The 25,035-nt window shown below is 34.7% G+C and overlaps 1 protein-coding gene across 3 annotated transcripts in view; it reads right to left on the bottom strand.

Annotated features, from left to right (window-relative positions):
- The window catches only part of CEP128 (centrosomal protein 128), a 504,131-nt gene that overhangs the window by 373,556 nt on the left and 105,540 nt on the right, over positions 1-25,035 (bottom strand). For all 3 annotated transcript variants that reach the window (XM_023185111.1, XM_023185121.1, XM_026455590.1), the window contains one exon: positions 18,458-18,574. In XM_023185111.1, coding sequence (XP_023040879.1) covers positions 18,458-18,574 — 117 coding nt within the window. The remainder of the gene's footprint in view (positions 1-18,457; positions 18,575-25,035) is intronic.

Genomic DNA, 25,035 nt, shown 5'->3' with positions numbered 1-25,035 from the left:
GATTGTCTTTTACACGTTTAAGATCACAGCAACAACACTGAGCCTTAATAGAGGGTCCCTGGGGCACATTTAAATCTTTAATAACAACAATTTTTCTTCTTTCCCTTAAGTGTGTCGTATCGTGTACTGTACTACTGCATTTCCTTAGAAGTAGGTGATTCTAAACTCTCATAGTTACATATAGTGGGAAAAAAAAATTAGCTTTTCCTTTTAGAGAGTAGTAAAAAGGGGAAAAGAAAAATGTTTGTAGACCTCTCACTTAACCATAAAAATCTCTACCACATTGACAACAAGCATGTTTATCAAGAGGCTCTAACAGACAACACACTCCAAGATGTAGAACAAATAGGGAATTAAAGGCCCTTTGTCTGCTTTAAATGGACCAGCAAGCTTGGTTAAGAATGATGGCATGGGAATGAAATAAAAATCACATGTTAATTCCCACACAGGCCAATGAAATTTCCGGAGAAAAATTATAAACATAACCTATCCCAAGTTATCCTAATCACTCAGCAGTGCTACAATTGCACGCCTTTGGTCACAAGGGCAAGAACATGTAGATCATTTACTGGTAAAGTAACAACACTACAGAAAAACAAGTATGTGCTCATATTAAACAGTCAACATCATTTACTTGAAAGTACAAACTATCAAATCAGATTTTTTTCCAGTAACAATAAAGAATGAAGAAGTTATATCACTAAACACTAGAAAATCATTGTTCTTACTATATTTTGTAATTACACTCTTCACATGGGTAGAAAATAAAAGCCAGCGGACAAATATTTTAAGCTTAACAGAATATAATGCGATTCCAATCCAAATTAGACCACATGAGCTATAAACTGAAGTTATATGTTGTTTATATTTATGTATATTAAAATTTTGAGGTAGCTTTAAGGACACTTTCAATCAAGCAAAAACTCTATTAACTCTAGTACTGAGTATGTATAAAACACTATCATGGAAACTTTATTTAATTAAAATTTTTTTTAAGATGGAAATCTGATGTCTATCTCAAAAATTCTTTTTGGACACCTAAACACAGGTCCAAAGGCATCAAACATTAATAAAATAATACATATATTTAAAAGGACTCTATATGCATAATACAGCAGGATTTTATTGCTCAGAACATGTACTACTAATTTATATTAACACATACTTTTTTTGTCATGTACTTTGAATTTCTAAATTATGCTTTTTCCCAAATCAAGTTAGAGATTCCTCCCCCATGAGAACTAGCTAAAGTAATGGAAAATTTTAGCCTTTAAGTTCATCCAGTTGGGGATTATCTGTGCCAACAAAAATCAAAACAAAAAAAATTAAGGTTCTTTTCAAGGCAAAAAAAAAAAAAAAAAAAAAAAAAAAAAAAAAAAAAAAAAAAAAAAACAATGCATTCATATTCTAAATCCCTGAACCAATATCTAATTTAAAAATACCTAAGTGGATATTACTTAAATTGTTCAAAGAAATTTATTTTTCAGCCATGACCAAGGAAAGGAAATTCTACAACAACTACAACTAAAAAAATAAAAAATAAAACAAACCACACACACCACACACTTTGGTAGGTGAAAAGTAGAAATGCTTGATAGAAGTCCAAAAGGAATTCAATACTGATACTATTATGATACCACACAAACTTAAGGGATATCAAAGTAAGAGAGAAATTCAAAAAACTTGGTACGAATTGAACTGTGTGTATTTTCCAGATGGAAATGGTAAGCACATAAGTCACCAAATACAACAATTCCTCTTTTTCAAAGGGTAATATCCAATATCATGTAGTTAAGTAGGATCGATCATAAGTTAAATACTATTTCTAATAGTAATAGTAATCCTTAATAACATTCCTTAAAGATACCTGTGGTATTTAAACATAAAGCTCAAGGTTTTATTTTAAGAATGGCCTAGATTTTTTTTTTTTTATTTTTCTCTTCTAATAAGATGTTTATTATTTCAAGAATCCCAAAAATACACAAGGGCTCTTATAGGAATTATCTTGGTGGAAGAGATGGATGCTTTTTACTGACCTATTTTCCCCAGTGAACAAATAAACTTCTTGGTTCCACTATGCCCATACCTACGGAATCTACCACTGTTTAGGGCACCCAGTGTCAACGAACCCAAACAAGGTCAAGGGTTCAGTCACGAATTCCCACTGCTCTGTTTCGTGGACACAATCTTTACCCTAAACCTAGCCAAGGGCCTCACAGAAGGCTAACTAGACCAGAGATTATGAATGAATCCGCAAAAATTCAATACCATGACTATAATAATAACTTAAAGATAAAACCGCTGTTGACTAGTGTCAGGATTTCATTCTTCAAATGTTGTAAATTTGCCAATCTGCAAAACAAAACCTTAATTACTTCATAAAAAAGCCAGTATGCTAAAAAGACATACAAGTCTTTTAACTTCTTTAATTCAAAAGCAACAATGGTAATGAGTATTATTCCCTAACATGCCATTGCTTTTACTGGAACAGATTATATTTTTATGCAATCTTTAACTTAATAAAAATCTTGCAAGTAAAGTTAAATGTGAGCCCAACGAGTGCACTTTCCAGGATTTCCTTCAAAATCAAAAAACAAATGCTCCTAGAGGAAGGTCTGTTTTTATCTGAGTAGTTTGCTCTCAAAAAGAGATGCATAGTTTTATTAGAAATCCACAGTAAAATAATACTTCATTTGACTTTCTAAATGCAGGACCACTGAGTTAGGATTGTTGACAAATAGAAGATCATAGATAATTATGGAAATTTAATTTAGAATTTCTCAAGTTGTATATATTTGAACAGAAAGCTCTGTAAATATACAACATCTTTCAGTTTTCAGAGTTAGAGGATGTTATTTTATGCCTTTGGATTTAGGAGGATTTTTTTTTGTTTTTCACTATTTTCTAATAAAAATAAAACAGTACTAAGTCAATGAATAAGTCTATCTGTAGCAAAATGGTTTTTGTTTGCACAATATTACTATGCACTCAGTAGTTGCCCAATAAATATTAATTGATAATGATGGAAATGGGCTTTATAAACAGATGGCCTAGCATAAATTCACTGAAAACATAGACAGAAACATTCCACTCTTCAAGAAAAGAATAACATAGAAATTGAACAAGTCCTGCACACAGAAAATCTCAGTCTATTGTCAGGCAGCTGTTCAGTCAACAGGAGCAGCAGACATTTTTCATCATCATCATAGCATTAACAGCATTAAATGTCTATTTGCATATGGTGCTGCAAAGAGTGACTCACACAGATTCATGCTAGTCTTATTTGTTATAATTTACAATGACAATATTGGCAAGAACATATAAGTACACATAGCAAAGTAGAAGTGATTAAACATACTTTGAGATATAGTAATATGTGGTATGAACATAAAATATGTGTCAGGCTTAAACACAACTCACAGTAGCAATAAGAGTATTTATCTATCGTATAAACTTCTACTATTCCCCAATAGAATTACAAGTGCTTTACAAGAACACTTACACATATGCTGAAATACTAAGTAGAATAAAGAAAGAAGTCAGAGGCCATAATAATGACTCTTCAAGAACCCAGAAAGTGAATATAATCCCAGTAGTTACCAGTGGGGAAAGAAGACATAAAAGAAGAACAAAAAAATCATACGGGGACTAGCTCATGGTTAATAGGATGGTAGGATCAAGGAACCTATAAGCAAATTAATCAACCCAGGAAGACATCCTGAAAAACACACATTTTACAAAAATACTTAAATAAGAAAGTGTAAGATAACATACATGGTAGAATTTTGGAGAAAGACCGTTAAAATGAGGAACTGAATGAAGCAAAAAGTACATTGCAAGCATTTAATAATTAATAGCCTTTAGTATTATTTTCTTAATAAAGTAAAAAGCTTCAGAAGACATGACATAAATGTTAATTATATAGAAATCAGATAATAAGAACTTCACGACAACTTACATTTATACATCATCTCATAAAACTGCACCCTTCAATGAATCCAAAAGCTAACAGCTGGCATGCTACTACTTCTATGATGTAGATTACATTTCTAAACTTTCAACTTTTGTTTTATCATTATTCAATACTAGGCCACTGAAATATATTATCAAACTGGAATATTCTTTAATCCAGCCAACTATTTCCCAATACTAGAAAGATAATATAGCTTGTGGAGACACTAAAATATCTAAGAAGCTAGCTTGCTCTGTAAATGGAAATTCATATATCAAGTAGAAGGTTGAAAGAGACATCCTCCAACGTCTCTTCAGAATTCTCTTCTATAGAAGCGTTGGGGGAAAAAATATCTTTCACTGAAAAAAATATTTAAAGTGTTTTAGTGTCATCTGTAAGAGGTGGAATAAGGGGGCAAGGATGGAAATCAAGAAAAAGACTAAAAAGGTGACTGAAGAGCATGATGTATCTCAGACCTGCCTGTTTCAAGCTGTGTCAAATAGCATTCAAATGCCTTTGAAAACTAAATCCTATAATAGTCCATTGTTCTTCACCATTCATTTCCTTTTTATCAGCATGTTGACATTAATGGCTCTCTCACAGACTTATAAAGAACAGAGAACAGTGTTTATTTCATCCTTGCAAAGAAAAAATTTGTTATTTGTTACCACAAGTAACAAATACAAAGAAGAAAATAATTAGCATGATGTATGATGATAGGACGAAGAGCAATGGCTTGAATCAAAATGATAGTAAGTCAAAATTTATGTGTTTCAGCCATTGACTGGTAAAGTGCTTGACATGTAACAACAAGCAATGGGGCAGAATCACATTCATAAAGAATTTCCTAAAATAATGTAAAAACACAGTCTTAGCAAAAATACCACCTCTCTCACCCAAACTTTTCCCAAGGGGCCATGTAGAGGTAATTATTTCCCCTCTGAGATATTCTGTAGACTACACAAATGTGGAATAATGCCCTTACTGCATTACAATGACAGTTAATATCTCTATTTCCTCAACTAAACTAGGAGTCCCTAAAAGGTGAGACAGCATTTTAGGTATCTTTAAATCCCTAGTCCCCAGCACAGTACCTGAATTATATTAGGTACATGATAGTATTGGCCAAATGAATATTTTACTGAATGAATGGTTACTATATAGTATGCAATATTTATTCATTCATTCCTTCAAGAAACACTTACTGGGCCCCTATTCTATGCCAAGCACTGGTCTTGGTACTGGGGATACAGCAACGAGCAAAACAGGTAAGTCCCTACCTTCATAAAGCCTGCATTCTGGTCAAGGGGACAGACAGTTGACAGATAATGAAAGTGTTAAGAAAACACACAACAGTGCCAGGGGCTCAGGAGTGAAGGAGTATTTTATCTATGATAGTCAATAAGGGCTTTCTGAAGTAGAGTTCTGAGCATGAGGGCACAAACCGTACAATTGTTTCAGAGCTGAAAATTCTTAGCCGCGGGAACAGAAAGTGCAAATGTCCAGGAGGAGGAGGTACCTGGTATATCCATGGAAAAGCAAGACAGCTAGGATGGTTGGCCTACAGTTGGCAAGAAGAACAATAATAGAAAATTAGGGGCTAGGCGTGGTGGCTCACGCCTTTAATCCCAGCACTTTGAGAGGCCAAGGCGGGAGAAACACTTGAGGCCAGGAGTTTGAGACCAGCCTGGTCAACAGGATGAAACTCCATCTCCACTTAAAATACAAAAAAAAATTAGCTGGGTGTTGTGGCGCGTGCCTGTAATTCCAACTACTCAGGAGGCTGAGGCAGAGAATCGCTTGAACCCAGGAGGCAGAGGCTGCAGTGAGCCAAGATCGTGCCACTGCACTCCAGCCTGGGAGACAGAATGAGACTACATCTCAAAAAAAAAAAAAGGAGGAAAGAAAGAAAATTAGGGTGAGAGGAATTCAGAAACCAGATCAGAGGGGCTCTATTTCTATAAATAAACCATTGATTAGCCGGACATCGTGGCACATGCCTGTAATCCCAGATACTTGGGAGGCTGAGGCATAAGAATCACTTGAACCCGGGAGGTGGCGGCTGCAGTGAGCCAAGATCATGCCACTGCACTCTAGCCTGGGCAACAGAGTGAGACTGTCTCAAAAAAAAAAAAGAAAAGCAACCATTGAAGGGTCTTGAAGAAAGATGTGACATTATCTGATTCTGTAAAAGATCACAAGGAGGTAAGAATGGAAGCATGGAGGCTATGGCATTAGCCCAAGCAAGAGAGGAGATGTAGTGGTAGGAGATGAATAGTTTCCAATTAAAAAATATATATTTTTTAAATAGAGCTGACAAAATTTAATGATAGACTTGGTGTAAAGAACAGGAGAAAAGGAGAGGCAAGGACATAAAGGAAACATATAAAGGTTTTAAAATATAAAACAAATTATTTTATCAAGATGGTTATCCATCTGTTTAAGAAGAAATACATGAGCTACTTATTTCAATGAACCACACGAAAAGAGTAAGATTTTGCACCTTCCAAACAAGTTCACAGGTCAGGAGGAGAAAGAACTGGAAACTGGGAGCTCCAGAGACCCAAGTTCGCCCACACTTTGTGGCTTTGAATCACAGCATCACTGTAACTTGATTCCCCATCCAAGACTAACACTGGTGAGGAAAGCTTCAGGATCTCATTCTCGGATAATAAATATAAAACTGTAACTTTTTCTCACAACCATACAAGATGCATTAAATGATGAGATAATAAGGTTATAGTTCTAAATACTATCCTAATACTTGACCACAGTACGGACAAACGTATATTAAAATAACCTTAACAGTTTCTCATTTTTTGAGCAATAAATAATTAATATCACAACTTTAATATTTTGTCAAAAGGGATTTGGGGTACTCAATAGAAATACAAATTAACTAGAAATGCAATGAGTCATGAGAGCTATAAAAAATGTTTTTCTAACAACTAAAGAAAAAAACAGGCAAAAGATATTCTATCTGTTGGATAAACTATCCAACAGAACACCAATAGGAAATAAATACAATTGGGTGGGTGGACAACAGTGTACAAAAGGAAATCACCACCAAAAACAAGAAAATAATAATTAGGAGAAAGAGGTTTAAGTCTATATAAGATGAACATTTAGAGAAAGTATCTTTTGGAAAATTCTGCATGCACAGCTTCGAAATATTAAAAGTGGAAAAGGGAATGGGAATATATGATTCCCGTGAAATAAATGCTCATATCAAATTATAACCTGTTTTACTAGATACAAATAGTTTACTTCCATAGAGGGACAGAGGGAAGGAGGAAGGAAGAAGGGAAAAAACCTGTAACCCTGAAGAGGAAGCATGAAACTATAATACAAAGGCACAGAAATGACAGTTTTCATGATAAATACAGCAGGTGTCTTCATATAAAATACACAATGTGTCATACTTTTTAACAGTGGAGAGTAACACCGTTTCAAATTTAAATTTTTAATAACAGTTAAATAATTAGATTTTTTCATTTGTGAGGCTAGTGCCAAGTACACTTTCAGAAAGCCCTAAGAGTTGAGAGTATACACACTGTAAAGAATTGTTTTTCAAATAAACTTGGCCAACTTTAATAAACACTGCCTACTACGTCACAATTAATGGTTCAACACTGACGACTAGTGGTCAAAACACGTAGTAATTCCCTATCAATTATTCTATGACGTGTATCAATTTATTTAAAATATTTAATGCAAATTATGTTAAAACCTAAATTAAAAAAGCTTGCCCTTACAAGCATTCAGAAAAACACATTTAAAAAAGGAATTGTATCTGCAAAGTCTCTTTAAAAATTCTTTCTGTCCATTATTTGCAGTGTCTCAAAACAAAAGTCAATCAGCATTTGCTGTCAACTTACAAAGGAAACAGTTCCATGAAGTGTCAGTTTATCCAGGCTTACACAGCTATATTAACACTCTTCAGAAATCCATAATTAATATTTCAAAGAGGCCTACATTTACAGTGCATGTATCTGGGCATCTCCATTCTAAATTTCTTTTTCAAACTTTGTTAAACACAAAGATATCAAAAATCCAGCTGTCTTTATTAAATTGTCAGTATAGTTTGAAAACCAGCAACCCACTATATGAAAATGTTATTTTTATAAAGTCGAATTAGGTTTAACTATGATTGAATTCTTGAAGAATGTTTATAGAATTTTGATTATATCATTGTAACTACTATATAATTAAACTTCAAATAAGTTTAAATTGTTTAACTTTTACTTTGTGTCTTCAGGAATGAGAGCAGTAGAGTAGCACAAGGTATAAAAATCTTGGAGTGAAATTTATCAAGAATATTATATGCAGCTGAACAATCATTTACATTTGGAAACATCAATTTCTTTAGCACCTGTTCAGTGAGCTCTGTGTGATAAACACTGTACTACCTGTTGCAGAAACAAGGGTAAACACGATGCACAAAGCCCCTCCAATGAAGTCTACATTCTTTGGCAAAGGCATATAATAGCACAAGTACACAAACAATAATTATAGTTTGTGGTAATGCTATTTTTAAAAATAGAGTAATATGATACATGATAGTGAGCAATGGAGCTGAAGGAGCGATTTTAGAAGGGGAGGAGGAACAGGAAAGTTTTCCCTAAAGATGTGACAATTGAGCCTGAGGAATGAGAAGGGAGAAGTTATACCCAGTCAGAAGAAAAATGTTCCAGTAAGACACTGAGACGAATACAATGTAGCTGGAACATAGATATCTTAGACTAATAAGTACTGTATGTTTAAAATTTTAGAACAGCTATCAAAAGAACAGAAATATAATCTACAGCTCCAAAGCAAACAGAAAGTATCAAAATGAATATATAATATATTCCATTCCAAATAGAAATGGGAAAAGGAAACAAAAAGAGAAGTTAAAAAAAATAAGAATGATAAAAACACTTTAAAATATTCCAATAATCACAGAAAGTATAAAATGACTAAAGTAACCATTACTTTATAAGATAAAGCTATTTTTAACTTAAGCAATAAGGTATTTCGTAAGAAACATGGAAAAATGGAAATACTAAGGAAAGATTAAAGAGGGAAAATGATATGCCATGAATAAAGTAATCTTAAGAATGTTAAAATCAAGAGGCACATCAGGTAATATTTTTTAAATAATTGACCAAGAAGTAATTTAATTATACACGAGATACCACACACACAAAACAGATAAAAGAAAACTGACACAAATCACAGGGAGAAACTGATAGTCTTTAAAATAATGAGAAGCTTTAGACTGATATATTTACTAAGAAAACAGAAGAACAGAACAACAAAATTCACAAATGACCTATTAAATTTATATGTGTGTATGTATGCATGTACGACATGTACAAGCACATAAAATTCTGCATCCAAAACACAGAAAAATATTTGTTTCTTACTCTGGAGTACTTACAAAAAATTTATCATAGAATTAGGTCAAAATGGAAGTTTCAACAACATTCAAAGGAGTTAAATTAAAAACAATAAAGAATTTAAAAATAAGCATACATACATTTCTGAAAATACCAAAAGACATTCCTAAACAAGTCTTGAGTTATAGAGAAAATTGTAGCAAATTATAAAAGATTTTGAAAAAAAACTACCATAAAAGTATAACAAAGCATATGGTAATTTGGTTAAATTTTCATTATTCATTTTAAAAAACAGAAAAATCAATCAAGCATTCAATTTTCAAACCTAAAAAATGAAACAGAATAATCTTTTAGATGAAGAGAAAGAAAGACTAATGGAGTTAAGAGCAGAAGTTAATGAAGCAATAAACAAAACTGGTCAAAAAGAAAACTAATAAAATAATACTATTTCTAGCAAGACATTAAACATGAATTACCAAATTGACTTAATAAACAGGCTATACAAGCCAATAAACATTAAAAAAATTAGGAATCTGCTGCATCAAAACGTAACAGGCACAAATTGTTTTACGGGTAAGTTTCAACAAACATTCAAGAAATAGACAATCCCTCTCTTGCACAAAACTAAACCACAAAATAGAAGAAGGTTTCCACCTAATTCATTTTATGAGACTAATGTAACCATGCTTCTAAAACCAAAAACGTCAGTGCAAGAAAAACTGATCTCAATCATAAACACAAATACAAAAATCCTAAGAAAAAAAATAGCAAATTAATTCAGCAATGTATAAAAAAAAACAAAACATTATAATCAAAGTTCTCAGGAATGCAAGGAGGGCTCAATATCTATTGATGGAATCAACCATATTTAAATCAATATATTTAAATATCCAAAGTTAAGTGCATAGCAAGAATATTTGATAAATTTCACAACCCATTCATGATTTTTAAAATAAATAAATAAATAACAACAAACATCTCTTGGCAACCTAGGAATAGAAAACAATGTTCTTAATGTGACAAAGGTTAGCACTAAAAAGTCAGGGCAAACACCACACAACAACATTTAACACTTAAGAATCATACAAATATGGAAGTAACACAAGAATTCTTGCTATCTTTGTTTCCATTCAATATTAGACTTCAGGTTCTAACCAGTGTAATAAGATAAAATAAAAAAGAAAAGAATTATAAAGAAAGAGACTAAGGCCGGGCGTGGTGGCTCAAGCCCGTAATCCCAGCACTTTGGGAGGCCGAGACGGGCGGATCATGAGGTCAGGAAATCGAGACCAGCCTGGCCAACACGGTGAAATGCCGTCTCTACTAAAAAAATACAAAAAACTAGCCAGGCGAGGTGGCGGGCACCTATAGTCCCAGCTACTCGGGAGGCTGAGGCAGGAGAATGGCGTAGACCCGGGAGGCGGAGCTTGCAGTGAGCTGAGATCCGGCCACTGCACTCCAGCCTGGGCAACAGAGTGAGACTCCGTCTCAAAAAAAAAAAAAGAGACTAAATTGCCTTTAATTTCAAATGATATGATTATCTATACACTAAGATAGCATGTCAGTAAAGCTATTAAGAAATTATAAGAATTAATAAGGGCATTGAGCAAAATTGTTGGATGTAAGAACCACATATAAAGCCAGTTGTACCCCTGTATACTATAAATCATCAATTAGAGATGCAATTTTTTAAAAAATCCCATTCCAAATAGAAAGAAAAACCATAAGGTACCTAAGAATAAGTCTAACAAAAGAGATCTAAGAAATTTATACAGACAGTTATAAAACATTATTGGAAAATATTAGAAAAGACCTTCTCTTTAAATCAGTCTGTACTTAATACAATCGTAATCAAAATGCCAGCATGATTTTTCATGGAATAGGACAAGAGATTTTCATTTTCATTTACCAAAAGATAATAAAACCTATAATCATTAAGAAAGAGTGATATTAGTATAGGGATTGACAAGCAAATCAATAGCAAAGCATGTAGAGGCCAGACAGATATTGTAGGAAACTAGATATACAACAGATGTGGCATTTAAATTAGAGTGGAAATAACCAATTTTTATTCAAAAATGATGCTGAAGCAACTGATGAGTCATATAAAAAGTGAATTAGATTCCTTCCTCTCTCCTATTAAAAAAAAAAAAAAATCTCTGGCGGAGAGAAATCCCAAATGATCCAATATTTTAAAATGAGCAAAAGTCATACACAGGCATTCTATGTCAGCACAAATGCAAACTGCCAAGAGATGTGTGAATAGACAAATTCACTAGAGAAATGCAAATAAACATAAAAATGAGTTAACAATTTATACTCATCAGGTGGCAAAAACTTAAAGAATTATAACCACTACTTCTGGTAAGAATGTGGGGGAAAGAGCTATACTCAATCATTGCTGGCAGAACAAGATGCAGTTTCAGAACCTCTGGAAAATAAGATCTACCAATGGCAATAAAAGATTACATTGGAATCACGTCAGCTAGTTGGATGAATTTCCAGAAAGCACTGGTGAAAAAAAGGAAAAAGCAAGAAGCGGAAATGTATACAAAATGTGACCTCATTTTCTAAAAACGAATACATGACCAAAAAGTCCCCATATATGCAAAGGTATATATAGTCTATATACATCAGTCTGGGTAATTAAAAACAAACAGAAAAATATAAAGGGATACCTTCCAGGCCATCAACACTAGTTTCTTTTTTTAGGGGATAAAAGAAGTGGTTCATGATGAAAGGACAGAGTTGGAAGAGATGTAGGAAAAAATCAGCCATGTAAATAAATAAATAAGCCTGTATTGTAAGAGAATGTTTGAATATTTCATATGATCACATTTAACTATATTAAAAAATGCTTTTTATACTAAATATTTAATAATGAAATGTTGAAAGAACTACGTGAGAAATAAACCTAGTTAAACATAGGACCAAAACAGTGTATTAATATGGTCACTACTTAATGTATTAAGCAAATACTTAGTATTATCTTCAAACACTAGAAATGCAAAGTGTTCAAAATAGGTAAAATAAAAAGAGACAACATATCAAGAATCAGTAACATAAATAATTGGGGACAAAACTCTCACATAATATGTACTACCAGAAACCGGACAGTGAGAGAAAAAAAAAAAAAAAATGCCATCTTTCCAAAAGAAGAAAAATAGTCAGTGGCATTAGAGTTGGTTAAAAGAATAAAAAGTGTGGCTCAAAATAAGCCCCGATTTATACTACACACACAACTTTACCCCGTGAAGAATAAACACTGGAGGAGGAGTTTTAAGATTTTCACTTGCTACACTCATTTTCCAACAAAGTAGTACATGTGTGGTTTCCTGTTGTGATAGTGCTTTCAGCCTCTTGGTGGTTTCAGGGTTCTGAGGCCCTGCCTGTGTTACTCTCTGCCTACTGAACCCCATGGGGCTCACACAGTCCTGCCCAAGGACTCAATTCTAGAGCTTATGTCCTAAGAATAAGAACAATAAAGTACATCCTCTGAGTTTTCCCCCTGCTTTCCATAGGATTGTGTTTGAATCTCATTTACTTGTAAAATCTATTGGTCTTTCTCAAAGATTAGAGAGGCTGCTGGGATGATCAATGTGAGGGTGATTTTAATGGGCATTTAAAACATCTAACAATATCATAGGGAAAGAAAAACACAAATAACTATGCAAAAGATGAATATGAATAACTCTAGGCAAAAATGTAGGAGATGACTACAAAAAAAGGGGGCACTGGTTATGAAAACAAGAGGGAGGCAAAGTGAATGATCAAATGAAAGTTTTACAATTGAACCCTGAAAAGGTAAGTAAAGGTGAGTCCAAGATCTGCCAGTCTTGGAAAGGCCTCTACGACTCCAAACAAAGTAGGGGAGTGTGGAAAGGACGTGCAGGAAAAAGGGTAAATGAAGCCAGGTTAGAACATTTGCCTGACTAGATTCTCCCCTGCCGTGTGACACTCGAAATATCACAGAAGCCTCAAGGAAGACGCAAAAGCTATTCAGAACACATTAGAAAAATATCCTAGGTTTCATGGAAGCTTCTCCCTTAATGAGTCCAAACTAAATACATTAATAAAGGGTACCTGAGGCTTTTCTTAGGTGGTATCTGTATTACTCAGCATCTCTGGGGTCACAATTACATTTCTGGACAAAAATGAACAGCTACTTCGTCATTAAGTTTTTCCAAAAAAAAACAAAAAGTGAAGAAAAATGTTGGAAAAAAGTATCGATTAATGTTTCTTCATATGGCCTTATTTTATGGATGAGCTTCACATAACCTGGTTGTCCCTCAGAACAGACTAAAAGCCACTGAGCTGAGCTCCTATCTTAAACACTTAATTTCTCACTTCATCTTCACCATTGTCTTTTAAGATTCCATGCCCTTGCCTATCTCACAGACTTCCCCATGAGACATCCTTTAATTTTAAGGCATCTAGATCATATGTAAGCATAGAATACTGTTGATGCAGATAAGGGAGAAACTAGTGACTTAATATGCTATAAAATGCTCGGAAGAGGGCCAGGCATAGTGGCTCACACCTGTAATCCCAGCAGGTTGGGAGGCTGAGACAGGAGGATCACTTGAGTCCAGGAGTCTGAGATCAGTCTGGGCAACATGGCAAAACCTGTCTTCACAACAAATACAAAAATTAGCTGGGTGTAATAGTGTGCCCTGTAGTTCCAGCTGCTTGGGAAGCTGAGGTAGAAGGATGACTTGAGCCTGGGAGGTTGAGACTGAGTAGGCCATGATCACACCACTGCACTCCAGTCTGGTCAAGTGTGACCCAGAAAAAACGCTCTGAAGAGTGTGCGTGTGTGTATGTGTGTGTGTGTGTCCAGCATTTATCTCATGTTTTTCTTTTCTTTTCTTTTCTTTTTGAGACAGGGTCTCACTCTGTCACCTAGGCTGGAGTGCAGTGGTACAATTCCAGCTCCCTACAACTTCTGCCTCCCAAGTTAAAGTGATTCTCTTGCCTCAGACTCCCGGGTGGCTGGGATTACAGGTGTGCGCCACCACACTAATTTTTTTTTCTTTTTTTTTTTTAGAGACGGGATTTCACCATGTTGTACAGGCTGGTCTCAAACTCCTGGCCTCAAGTGATCTGCCCACCTCGGCCTCCCAAAGTGCTGGAATTATAGGCGTGAGCCACCATGCCCAGACATATTTTTCATTTTAAGTAATTCAACTCAAGATGAAGAAATAATATTCAATGTATATGAAACAACCAGTAAAAAATGAGTCGGGAATTTTCAGGATGCAAATCAGGAGTTTAAATTTTTATCTAGGATTTTATGTAAATATTGGACCTGCAAAAAAGTGGTTTTAGCTTGTGTTTACAGTCTAAATACCTCTTTCTCAACACTAGCACCCACCAAGCCTACCCCCACTCCACTACATTAACCAGTCAAAGCTAGGATACTATCAAGCACCTCATCAAAAGAGTTTATAGTGAGATAATTTACCTCAATGTTACATACTTGACTGCGTACATAGAAAAGGCTGACAGATATAGGCTTAACAACACTTGAATTTAGGTCAGGCATGGTGGCTCCCTCCTGTAATCCCAGCACTTTGGGAGGCCAAGGCAAGCAAATCACTTGAGGTCAGGAGTTTGAGATCAGCCTGGGCAATATGGTAAAACCCCGTTTCTACCCAAAATACAACAACAAAAAAAATCAGCTTGTCATGGTGGCGCCTGCCTGTAGTCTTAGTTACAAGGGAGGCTGAGGTGGCAGAATCTCTTGAACCCAGGAATTCAAGGCCGTAGTGAGCCGAGATCATGCCGTGGCATTCCTGGGCAATAGTGTGGCCCTGTTTCAAAAAAAAAAAAAAAAAACTTGAATTGACTTAGTAAAGTTCAAAGTATCATCTACAATTTTAAAAAGATAATATTAAAAGAATAGTACTGTCATACAACTCATATAAAATACTCGTCTCTCTTAAAGAAGAGACTTCTATGAGATACCAAACCAGGTTGTTTAAAATACAATATATGAAGGTCCTTACTAAATAAAGAAAATCTGGCATTCATGTGACTTCAATAGCACATGAGTAGCTAAGGCTCAAAAAAGGAAGTGGATTCCTGGGCGTTCATGGTCCTTTTGTTCACATCACGGTAAGAAACAGAAATGAGTGAACAATTCTTTAAAAACTCTAAAGAAAAGGAAAATGGCTTTCCCTTGACCAATTTCCAATGATTAACGTGCTTTTTCATTAAATGGGAAGAGGTAAAGCTCTGAAGACCTAAGGACCCATGAGATAACTAAAAAGCAGCAGGTTTTTGCCAAAATCACAGACTGCCTCCCTATAATATACTATATCTTCAAATCTCTGCATCCTGTAATTTCAAATGAAAACTCTTAATGTCTTAAGTTTTAAATGTCGTATTTTTCATTAACATTGGAAGATACATTTTAAGAAGGCAAAAGAGCACAGTGGCTAAAAGTTCAGGCCCACCTGCTCACCTATGGATTTAATTTCTCACCATAAACAGGAAAAAAAATGCATCGATTACTATTATCATATGGTATAGGAATTTCCATAAGTATTTTTAATAACCAAAAAGAAGGGAAAGTGCTTCCTCTCCTTAAACAAGACCTTTCCAGAACAGTCTAAGCCATTTAACATGGGAGCAGGAAAATATATCAGCTTAATCTTTCCTAGTTTCCACTACTCTGTTTATAATCTAAAACCACTTTGTAAAAATGTATAGGTCACTGCTTATATTAAAATGACAAAATATGAAATTAAACAGTTCTCATCAATAGTGATCTCCTACTGTATTGTCAGAGATGGCATTCCAAATCACAGCTGAAGCTTTTAGTCAAATTGACAATTACAATGCGAATACCCAGGCTCTGATGTCTTAAGAAAAGGGGTGGGAAGCAATCTTTCTCTCCCTCTTTCTTTGTAATTTTGTGCATTCTGCAAAGAGAGAAGAAAATAAGTACAGAAAATTTCTCTAATTTTCTCTTGCAGAAAAGAACAATTGTCTCTTTAGTACTATTCTTATGCTCACCAGATGTAATTTGCTTTGAGAACAAATGTATAAAAATCAAGGTTAAAAAAAAAAAAAGCCTACCCACATGCTGTATCTAATTATTCAACAACATATCCTCTTCAAAGTAATTACCAACTTACAAGGGTAAGCCTTCTTTTGTGAAATGGAAGGAAATGGAATTTCAGAAAACAAAAGCAGATTTTTCTATCAGCTTACATTAAATTTCAGTGTTGCAATTTTTGTTCCTAATTTTCAATTAACAGTGAAAAAAAACTTTTAAAAAACTGTCAATTAATAAAGGTTAACGATCTACAAGCACACACAAATGTATTTTTAGAATTCTTAGAAAAATCATTTCATAAATGAAAAGAATTTCCATTTGTTTTGAATCTTTTGGGTTTCTTGTTGTTTCTACTTTTTATATTTTATGTATAGACCCAAGACACATTTAAAGGGAATTTCAACAAATTAATATTCTAAAATGATAGTGACAAAATGTAACCAATATAATAAAATAAGAATCCATGAGTGCACATAATAAAAACTTCTTTCTTACAGTAGGATTCTATAAACGTAGAACGAATCATATTAAATCACTATCTGGCACTACTTATAGTAGTAATTGTTTCAGATGAGTCAATAATAGATGCTAAAATTAGTGAGCAAAAGTACAATAGAAACAGGATATGTTGAAGTCCCAAAGAGTTATCCTATAAAATAGATAGTTTTAAGAGAACAATTGTAACTTTACAGTGGATAAACCCACCCGGTAGGCAACACCATAACCAAGTGTTCAGTTTTCACCAGTAATGTAACAAACCAACATTCTATGACTCCTAAGATGACACTATGGGAAGGACATAACTCCAATTATCTAAGTTTCAAGCCAAAAGTCCATCACCTGAATCTAGTCATGAACAAACATCAAGAAACCCAAAATGAAAGCCATTCTACAAAATAAATTGTTCACACCCTGAGAAGTCATCACTCATGATGACTGAAAAACCGTTCCAGATTAAAGGAAACTAAAGAGACATGACAACTAAATGCCATGTGTGAACCTATATTTTATCCCGGATCAGGAAAGGACACTACTGTAGTAGCAAAATTTGAATAAAATGTATAGATTAAGCCATAGTATTTTATTGATTTCAATTTCCTAATTTTGATTGTTATACTGTAACTATAAAAGAAAACATACATATCAAATTGTTTAGATGAAAAACAATTTATTTTTTAATCAGTTGACTTTAAGATTCACAGATAAGTATGTATATCATGTCTGCAAATTAAAAATGTTTCACAAAAAAATTACATATGTGGATGTATCTAGAATAAATGATGAAACAAGTCTGGTAAAATATGAATAATAAGGGAATCTAGGTAAAGGTTATATAGAAATTCTTTATTCTAAATTTTCAACTTTAAGTCTGAAATTTCACATTAAAAAGAGTACCTAAAGGGTAACTATTCTCCATTTTAAATTGGTTTGATAATAACCTAATTGAGGAGTTGTCATACTTTTTCTGTAAAGGGCCAACCTGCCAATACTCTAAACCTTGTGGGCCATATATTCTTGTGGGCTACAACTACTCAACTCTGCCACTGTGTCATAAAAGCACCAACAGACAATATATAAATGAATAGGAGTAGTTGTGCTCCAATAAAACTATTTACAGAAATAGACGATGGGCCAGATTGGACCTGTGAGCCATAGTTTGATGACCCCTGGTCTAGTCTATGCCCAGAAAAATTAATCAGAATTATTATACTTTCAGTTAACATTTTCTGAGCATATGACAGACAGTATGTTAAGAGTTTTACTGGCATTAATTCATTTCTCCTTGCACTATTCTAATTAGGTCAATAGTATTATTATTTCCATTTTCCACAGACAAAACTAGCGCCTAGAGAAGTTACGAAACGTGCCCAACTAACGTCACACGGACAGCAAGTATGAAACCAGGGAGGTCTGATTCTATACACTGAACTACAACCAATATGTGATATTCATACTTCTCAGATGGGTTGAATTATACTGCCACATGCAATACCATTTTAACATGGCTAAATAAATATCCAAATTCAGGATTTACATTCCATGAAAGTGCTTTTCACAAACCTCCTGTAGCTGCAGGGACATGAGTCCCAGTTGGTCCTGGCGTCTTTCCACCAGCTCCCTTTCTGTGCGCATCTCTCTCTCTAGTTCCTTAAGCCGCCGCTCCACCCGATCTGAAACCTTAATAAGAATTCAGAGAAACAGCAGCATTATAGAACTAGCAAGCAAAACAGACTAAATTGAGAGGATAGTTTTATAGCAGATACACTACTGCTTAAACCATTTAAGACTGTTTTGTTTGCAAAGCCCTGTCTAATGACACTAACATGAAATAGCTGGCCAAAAAACTTATTGAAAGTTACAAAAGAAAATCATCATTGATCTCCAAATGATCTACACCTGGATCCCAATAATTGGCTCAAATTTTTTGAGGTATGAGATAATATTCAGTAGATCAGAGTTAAAAGCAATACACTAGAAAAGAGTGCCCTCTGGTGAGTTAGAATGAAAATACCAATTATGCTAAAAATTGCATTTGTTGGCCAATTAATGATAAATTGTTCGATCTAATTAGATCTTTTCTATTTTTATTATCCATGAGAATGACCTGCCTATGAAGGTACTGATGTTTATTTGTAGTAAATAATTAAGAGGGCTTTACATTAGCTTGTCAATCTTTTCTACTGTGATCTGCTAAAAATAAAACAAGCTATAAAAGATCAAAAACTAAAGTCTAACTGAAAATGTTTAATTGGGACTCTCTAAAATAAACATGAAAGAATTTTTCTCTCTGACACAAAATTTTCCTTACTAAAAGTTGCATAAATTCAAACATATCTCATGTATTTCATTATACAGCCCACTAAATAAAATTTACACTATTGACAATGTCTATATTTCGTGCAGAAGGACATGGAAGACATTTGTATTCATATAAGAGAAGCAATAAATACAGCTCTGTTATAAGAAATCTTTTGTCACCAATTATTTATACGAGAAAGAATCAAGAAAAGTCCTGACAAGGAACCTTATTGGGGTCATGTAAATGTTCTAAACTGAATTAGGGAGGTGGCTGGATAACTCAGTAAATGAACGAAAAAAAAAGTTATTAAATTGTACACTTAAAGCATTAATTTTATGGTGCACTATAGCTCAATCAAGTTTTTAAAAAATAGATAAACATAAGTTTACTTAGGCAGAGCAAAAGTTTAGTTTACTCTTGAACAACAGGGATTTTAACTGCAAAGGTCTACTTATAAGTGGATTTTCTTCTGCCACTACCACTGCTGAGATAGGAAGACCAATTCCTCCTCAGCCTGCTCAACTTGAAGGCAGAATACCTTTAGGATGATCAACTTCTACATAATGAATGACAAATATATTTTATCTTCCTTATAATTTTCTTAATAACTCTTTCCTTTAGCTTACTTTATTGTAAGAATACAATATACAATACATATACAAAATATGTGTTAATTGACTATGGTACTGTCAATGCTTCCTGTCAATAGTAGGCTATTAGTAGTTAAGTTCTGGGGGAGTTCAGATTTATACTGTATCCCCAGGCTCTGCCTTCAAATAGCTTGCTATCTATTGAAGACTGACAATAAATGAGTAGTTAAAATTTCTCTGATTAAATTCAATGAGTTAAATGACTTCCATATTTCAGAAAAGAAGGCTGTTCTTATAGAATCCTATCAAAATTAAAGCAGTCCAAGTAACCACATACTGAAATCAATATCCAAAAGTATTTAGACATCAGCAACTTTGCTACCATAGCTAATACATGTGATGATACAGAGTAACTATATTTGGAAAACTGTTTCTCAATTTTTTTTTTTTTTTTTTTTTTTTTAGACAGTCTCACTCTGTCACCCAGGCTGGAGTGCAGTGGCGTGATCTCAGCTCACTGCAATCTCCACTTCCCAAATTCAAGCAATTCTCCTGCCTCAGTCTCCCTAGTACCTGGGACTACAGGCACCTGCCAACACGCCTGGCTAATTTTTGTATTTTTAGGAGACATGTTGTTTCACCACATTGGCCAGGATGGTCTTGAATTCCTGACCTCAAGTGATCCACCGGCCTTGGCCTCCCAAAGTGCTGGGATTACAGGCGTAAGCCACCGCACCTGGGCCCGGCCTTTGATTCCTTCTAAGTAAAAGTTTTACTGAAACATAATTTCATGTATTAATATACACATACATTGTGAAATAACTATAGTCAAGCTAATTAACATATCTATCACTTTACTTAGCTAACATTATTTTTGCCAATACTACAGTCACCATTCTGCACATTAGTTCTCTAGAACTTATTCATCCTACATAAGGAAAACTTTGTACTATATATCCCCATTTTCCTGACCCCTCCCAACTCTGCCCTTTCCCTAGCAACCACCATTCCACTCTCTGCTTCTACGAACTAGACTTTTTAGAGCCCACATTTAAGTGAAATAATGCAGTATTTTATTTTTGTATCTGCCTTACTTCATTTAGAATAATGTCCTTCAGGTTCATCCATTTATTGTTGCAAATGACAGAATTTCCTTCTTTTTAAAAACTGAACAATATTCCATTGGGTGTATATACGTGTGTATGTGTATTTCTTTATCTGTTCTTTGGTCAATAGATACTTACATTGTTTCCACATCTTGACTATTGTGAATAATGCTGCAATGAACATGGGGTATGCAGATGTCTCTTCAAGACACTGATTTCCTTTGGATATGTATCCAGAAGTGAGACTGCTGGATCATTTGGTAGTTTTATTCTTAATTTTGGTATTAATGTTTCTCTTACACAACTTCTGACATAGGTCCCAATGATCCATGCTTCTTGGTATTCATGCACCTGTGTAATCCTCTACCCTTGAGTGTAGGCTAGCCCTCTAATAAAGAGAACACTGCAGAAGTGATGGGGTGTCACTTCTATTATTAGGCTGCAAAAAACTGACTTCCAATTTGCTAGCATCTTCTCTTTTGCCAGTCATCTTCTTGTCTGCTTGTTGTAATAAAGCAGGCTGCCACGTTATGAGATGTTCTACGGAGAGGTCACATGTCAAAGAAACAAAAGAAGCCTTTTAACAGGTCGTGACAAACTGAAGTCTCAAGTCCAGTAACCTACAGGGAACTGAATCCTGACAATGACTTGTCATTCCAGTCAAGCCTTGAGAAGAATGCAGCCTGCAAGTGACCCAGAGCCAAAGGACCCAGCAAAGCCACATCTGTCTCTCAACCCACTGAAACTGCCAAATGAAATGTCGTTTTTAAGCCACTAAGTTAGGGGAAATATGTTACATTAAATGCTAATTGTACATACCCAGACGCCATGACCATCCTCTATGGACCCAGTATACAGGCCAGCCCCACAGATGCAGGCACCAGGCTGACCTCCAGGAACTCAGGTTCCAGGTGCATCTCAGTACTAGACTGGCCCCTGTAAGCACAGGCTCCAGGCCTTCCCCTGTGGGCCCAGTTACCAGGCCCATCCCAGTACCAGGCAGACCCCAACAGACTTAGGCTCTAGTCTCACCACAGTGCCAGACCAGCTGCTATGGGCATAAGCTCCAAGTCTAGCCCTAAGAACCCAGGCACTAGGGACACCCCTGCAGACCCAATCAAGTTGGCCCACACCAGTAGACCCTGGTGCCAGGCCAGCCCCAGAGGAGCCAGGATCCAGGCCCCCCCACAGAAGACCCAAAGTCAGTGTCTGCCTCAGTGAATACAGGCTCCAGGCTCAAACTCATAAACCCAGAAAACAGGCTAGCCTCTGGGACCCAGATAGCAGCTCAGCCCACCTGCTGACCCAGTCACAAGGCCAGCTCCCAAAAAGACACCAGCAGCAAAGCTCATTAATGAACCCTGCAAGAGAGCCTACCAAAAATCTCCGCATAGATTCATTAAGTAAAGGGAATCCCCTGCCAAAGCCAGTCTATAAAGTCTGGAAGAAGCGTCTACTTCTTCAAATGCACAGAAACTAAGGCCATAAGGATCATAAATTATCAGGGAAACATAGTATCACTAAGAGAATAAAATAAAGCACCAGCAAACAATCCCAAAGAAATGGAGATCTTTAAACTGCCTAATAAAGAATACAAAACAATCATCTTAAATAAGTTCAGCGAGCTACAAGAGAATACAGTAGTCCCATTTTACTCATGCGGGATACACTGTACAATTCCCAGCAGATGCCTGAAACCAAGGATGGTATCAACCCCTACAGATACTATGCACAATTTTTCCCCTCACAATTTCACAGAGAGTAAATTTGTTCATATTACAGAAATTAAAAATCTCAGTATACGTTTTTTTCCTTTCCTTATTAAGTTGAGACTTTCACATTTTCACTTAGAAGAAACATTTTATCCTTCTCTTTGGCATTGCCAAACTGTCAACATCACTACTCTGCACTTTGAAGCCATTATTTAGTAAAATGAGGGTTACTTGAACAAAAGCACTATCAGGTTACTGAGACAGTGAACCTGATAACTGACATGACCGCTAAGCAACTAATGGGGGGGTTGTGTCTCTGGCATGGATATACTGAATAAAGGGATGATTACATCCAGGAGGGATGAAGTGAGACCACTGAAGATTTTATTACTCTACTCAGAATGGCATGCAATTTAAATCTTATTAATTGTTTATTAATGAAATTTTTCATTTACTATTTTTATACTGCAATTGACCACAGGAAGCTGAAACCATACAAAGCAAAACTGGGGGAAAGGACAAGCTTCTGTACAGACACCAAAATCAGAACATTGTTGCATGAACAAAATTAGAAATTCAACAGAGATAGAAACCATCAAAAAGAACAAAACAAAAATTCTTAATCTAAACAACACAATGACTGAATTGAATAATTCCACAGCAATCTTGAAGCAAACTAGATCACGAGCTCAAAGACAAGTCATTTGAAATTGCCCACTCAGAGAAACAAAAAGAAGAAGAAAGAAAAAGAATTAAGAGAAACTATGGAATTTATGAGATACCATCAAGTAAAGAACTTTACTCATTATGGAAGTCCCAGAAGGAGCAAAAAAAGAGGAGGAGATGAGAGGAGTTTACTTAGAGAAATAATAGCAGAAAACTTCCTATGTCTGGAAAAAGAACATCCAGATCCTTGAAGATCAAATAACCACAGATAGATTAAATATAAAGAGATCTTACTGAAACACACAATAATCAAATTCTCAAAAGGAAAAAACAAAGAGAAAATGCCAAAAGCAGCATGAGAAAAACAACTCATCACATACAAGGGAACCCTTAGGAGACTATCAGTGAATTTCTCAGCAGAAACCAGAAGAGAACGAGATGATAAACTCAAAGTCCTGGCAGGAGATAGGGGGACGGGGGTGCTGCCAGCCAAGAATATCATCACATTAACTTGACTTATAAGAAATATAAAAAGCAGTTATTCAAGACAAAATGAAAGAATGCTAATAACACAAAAGCATATGAAAGTATATAATTTCTTATATTCACTGTAAAAGTACTAATATATTCAAATTTAAAATACTCCAATACTTACAATTGTAGTGTTTCAGTTACTTTTGACTCTAGTTTAAAAGTCAAAAGACAAAAGTATTAAAAATAACTATAGCTATAATACTTTTAATGGATATACAGTATTTAAAAAGGTAAACCATGGTATCAATAATGTAAAATGGGAGGGGAAGTTAAAGTGTAGACTCTTTGTATGCAGTCTAAGTTAAGTTGTTATCAGCTTAAAATAGATTCTTACAAGATATTTTATGTAAATATCATGGTAATCACAAAGAAAAAACCTGTGCATATTTAAAAGACAGAGAAAGCAGTCAAAGCATACCACCACAGAAAATTATCAAACCACAAAGAAAGACAGAGAGAAAAAATGGAATGAAGAAACTACAAAACATTCAGAAAACAATTAACAGCAGTAGCAAGTTCTTACCTATAAATAAATGCTTTAAATGTAAACAAATTCTCCAATCAAAAGACATAGAGTAGCTACATAGACTTTTTCTAATGACCCAACTGTATGCTGCCTAAAGAGACTCACAAACAGACTTTAGAGACACAAATAGACTGAAGAATGAAGGGACGGAAAAAAGTATTCTACACAAATGGAAACTAGAAGAAAACAGAGGTAGCTACACTTATATCAGAGAGAATACACTATAAGTCAAAAAATCTAAAAAGAAACAAACAAGGTCATTAAATAATTATAAAGGAGTCAATTCATCAAGAGGATATAATAATTGTAAATGTATATGCACCTAATCAGAGCACCTAAATATATAAAGCAAATCTTGATAGAGCTGAAGAAAAGATTAAACAGAAATACAATAGTAGTATTGTGGACAATGGACACATTATCCAGATGGAAAGGCTACAGAGAAACATTAGACTTGATCTACACTTTAAAACAAATGGACCTAACAAACATATACAGAACATTCCATTAAACAGCAGCAGAATACACATTCTTCTCAAGCATACACAGACCATTCTCCAGGACAGATCATGTTAGGCCACAAAACAAGTCTTAACATATTTAAGAAAATAAGTATCTCTTTAGAGCATACAGGTATAAAACTAGATATAAATGAACAGAAAAAATCACTAATAGGTGGAAATTAAACTACACAATTCTGAATAA

Source organism: Piliocolobus tephrosceles, chromosome 6, assembly GCF_002776525.5.
Source record: "Piliocolobus tephrosceles isolate RC106 chromosome 6, ASM277652v3, whole genome shotgun sequence".
NCBI lineage: Eukaryota > Metazoa > Chordata > Mammalia > Primates > Cercopithecidae > Piliocolobus > Piliocolobus tephrosceles.
Note: the sequence above shows the minus strand (reverse complement) of the source record. Positions and strands in the feature narration are given on the sequence as shown.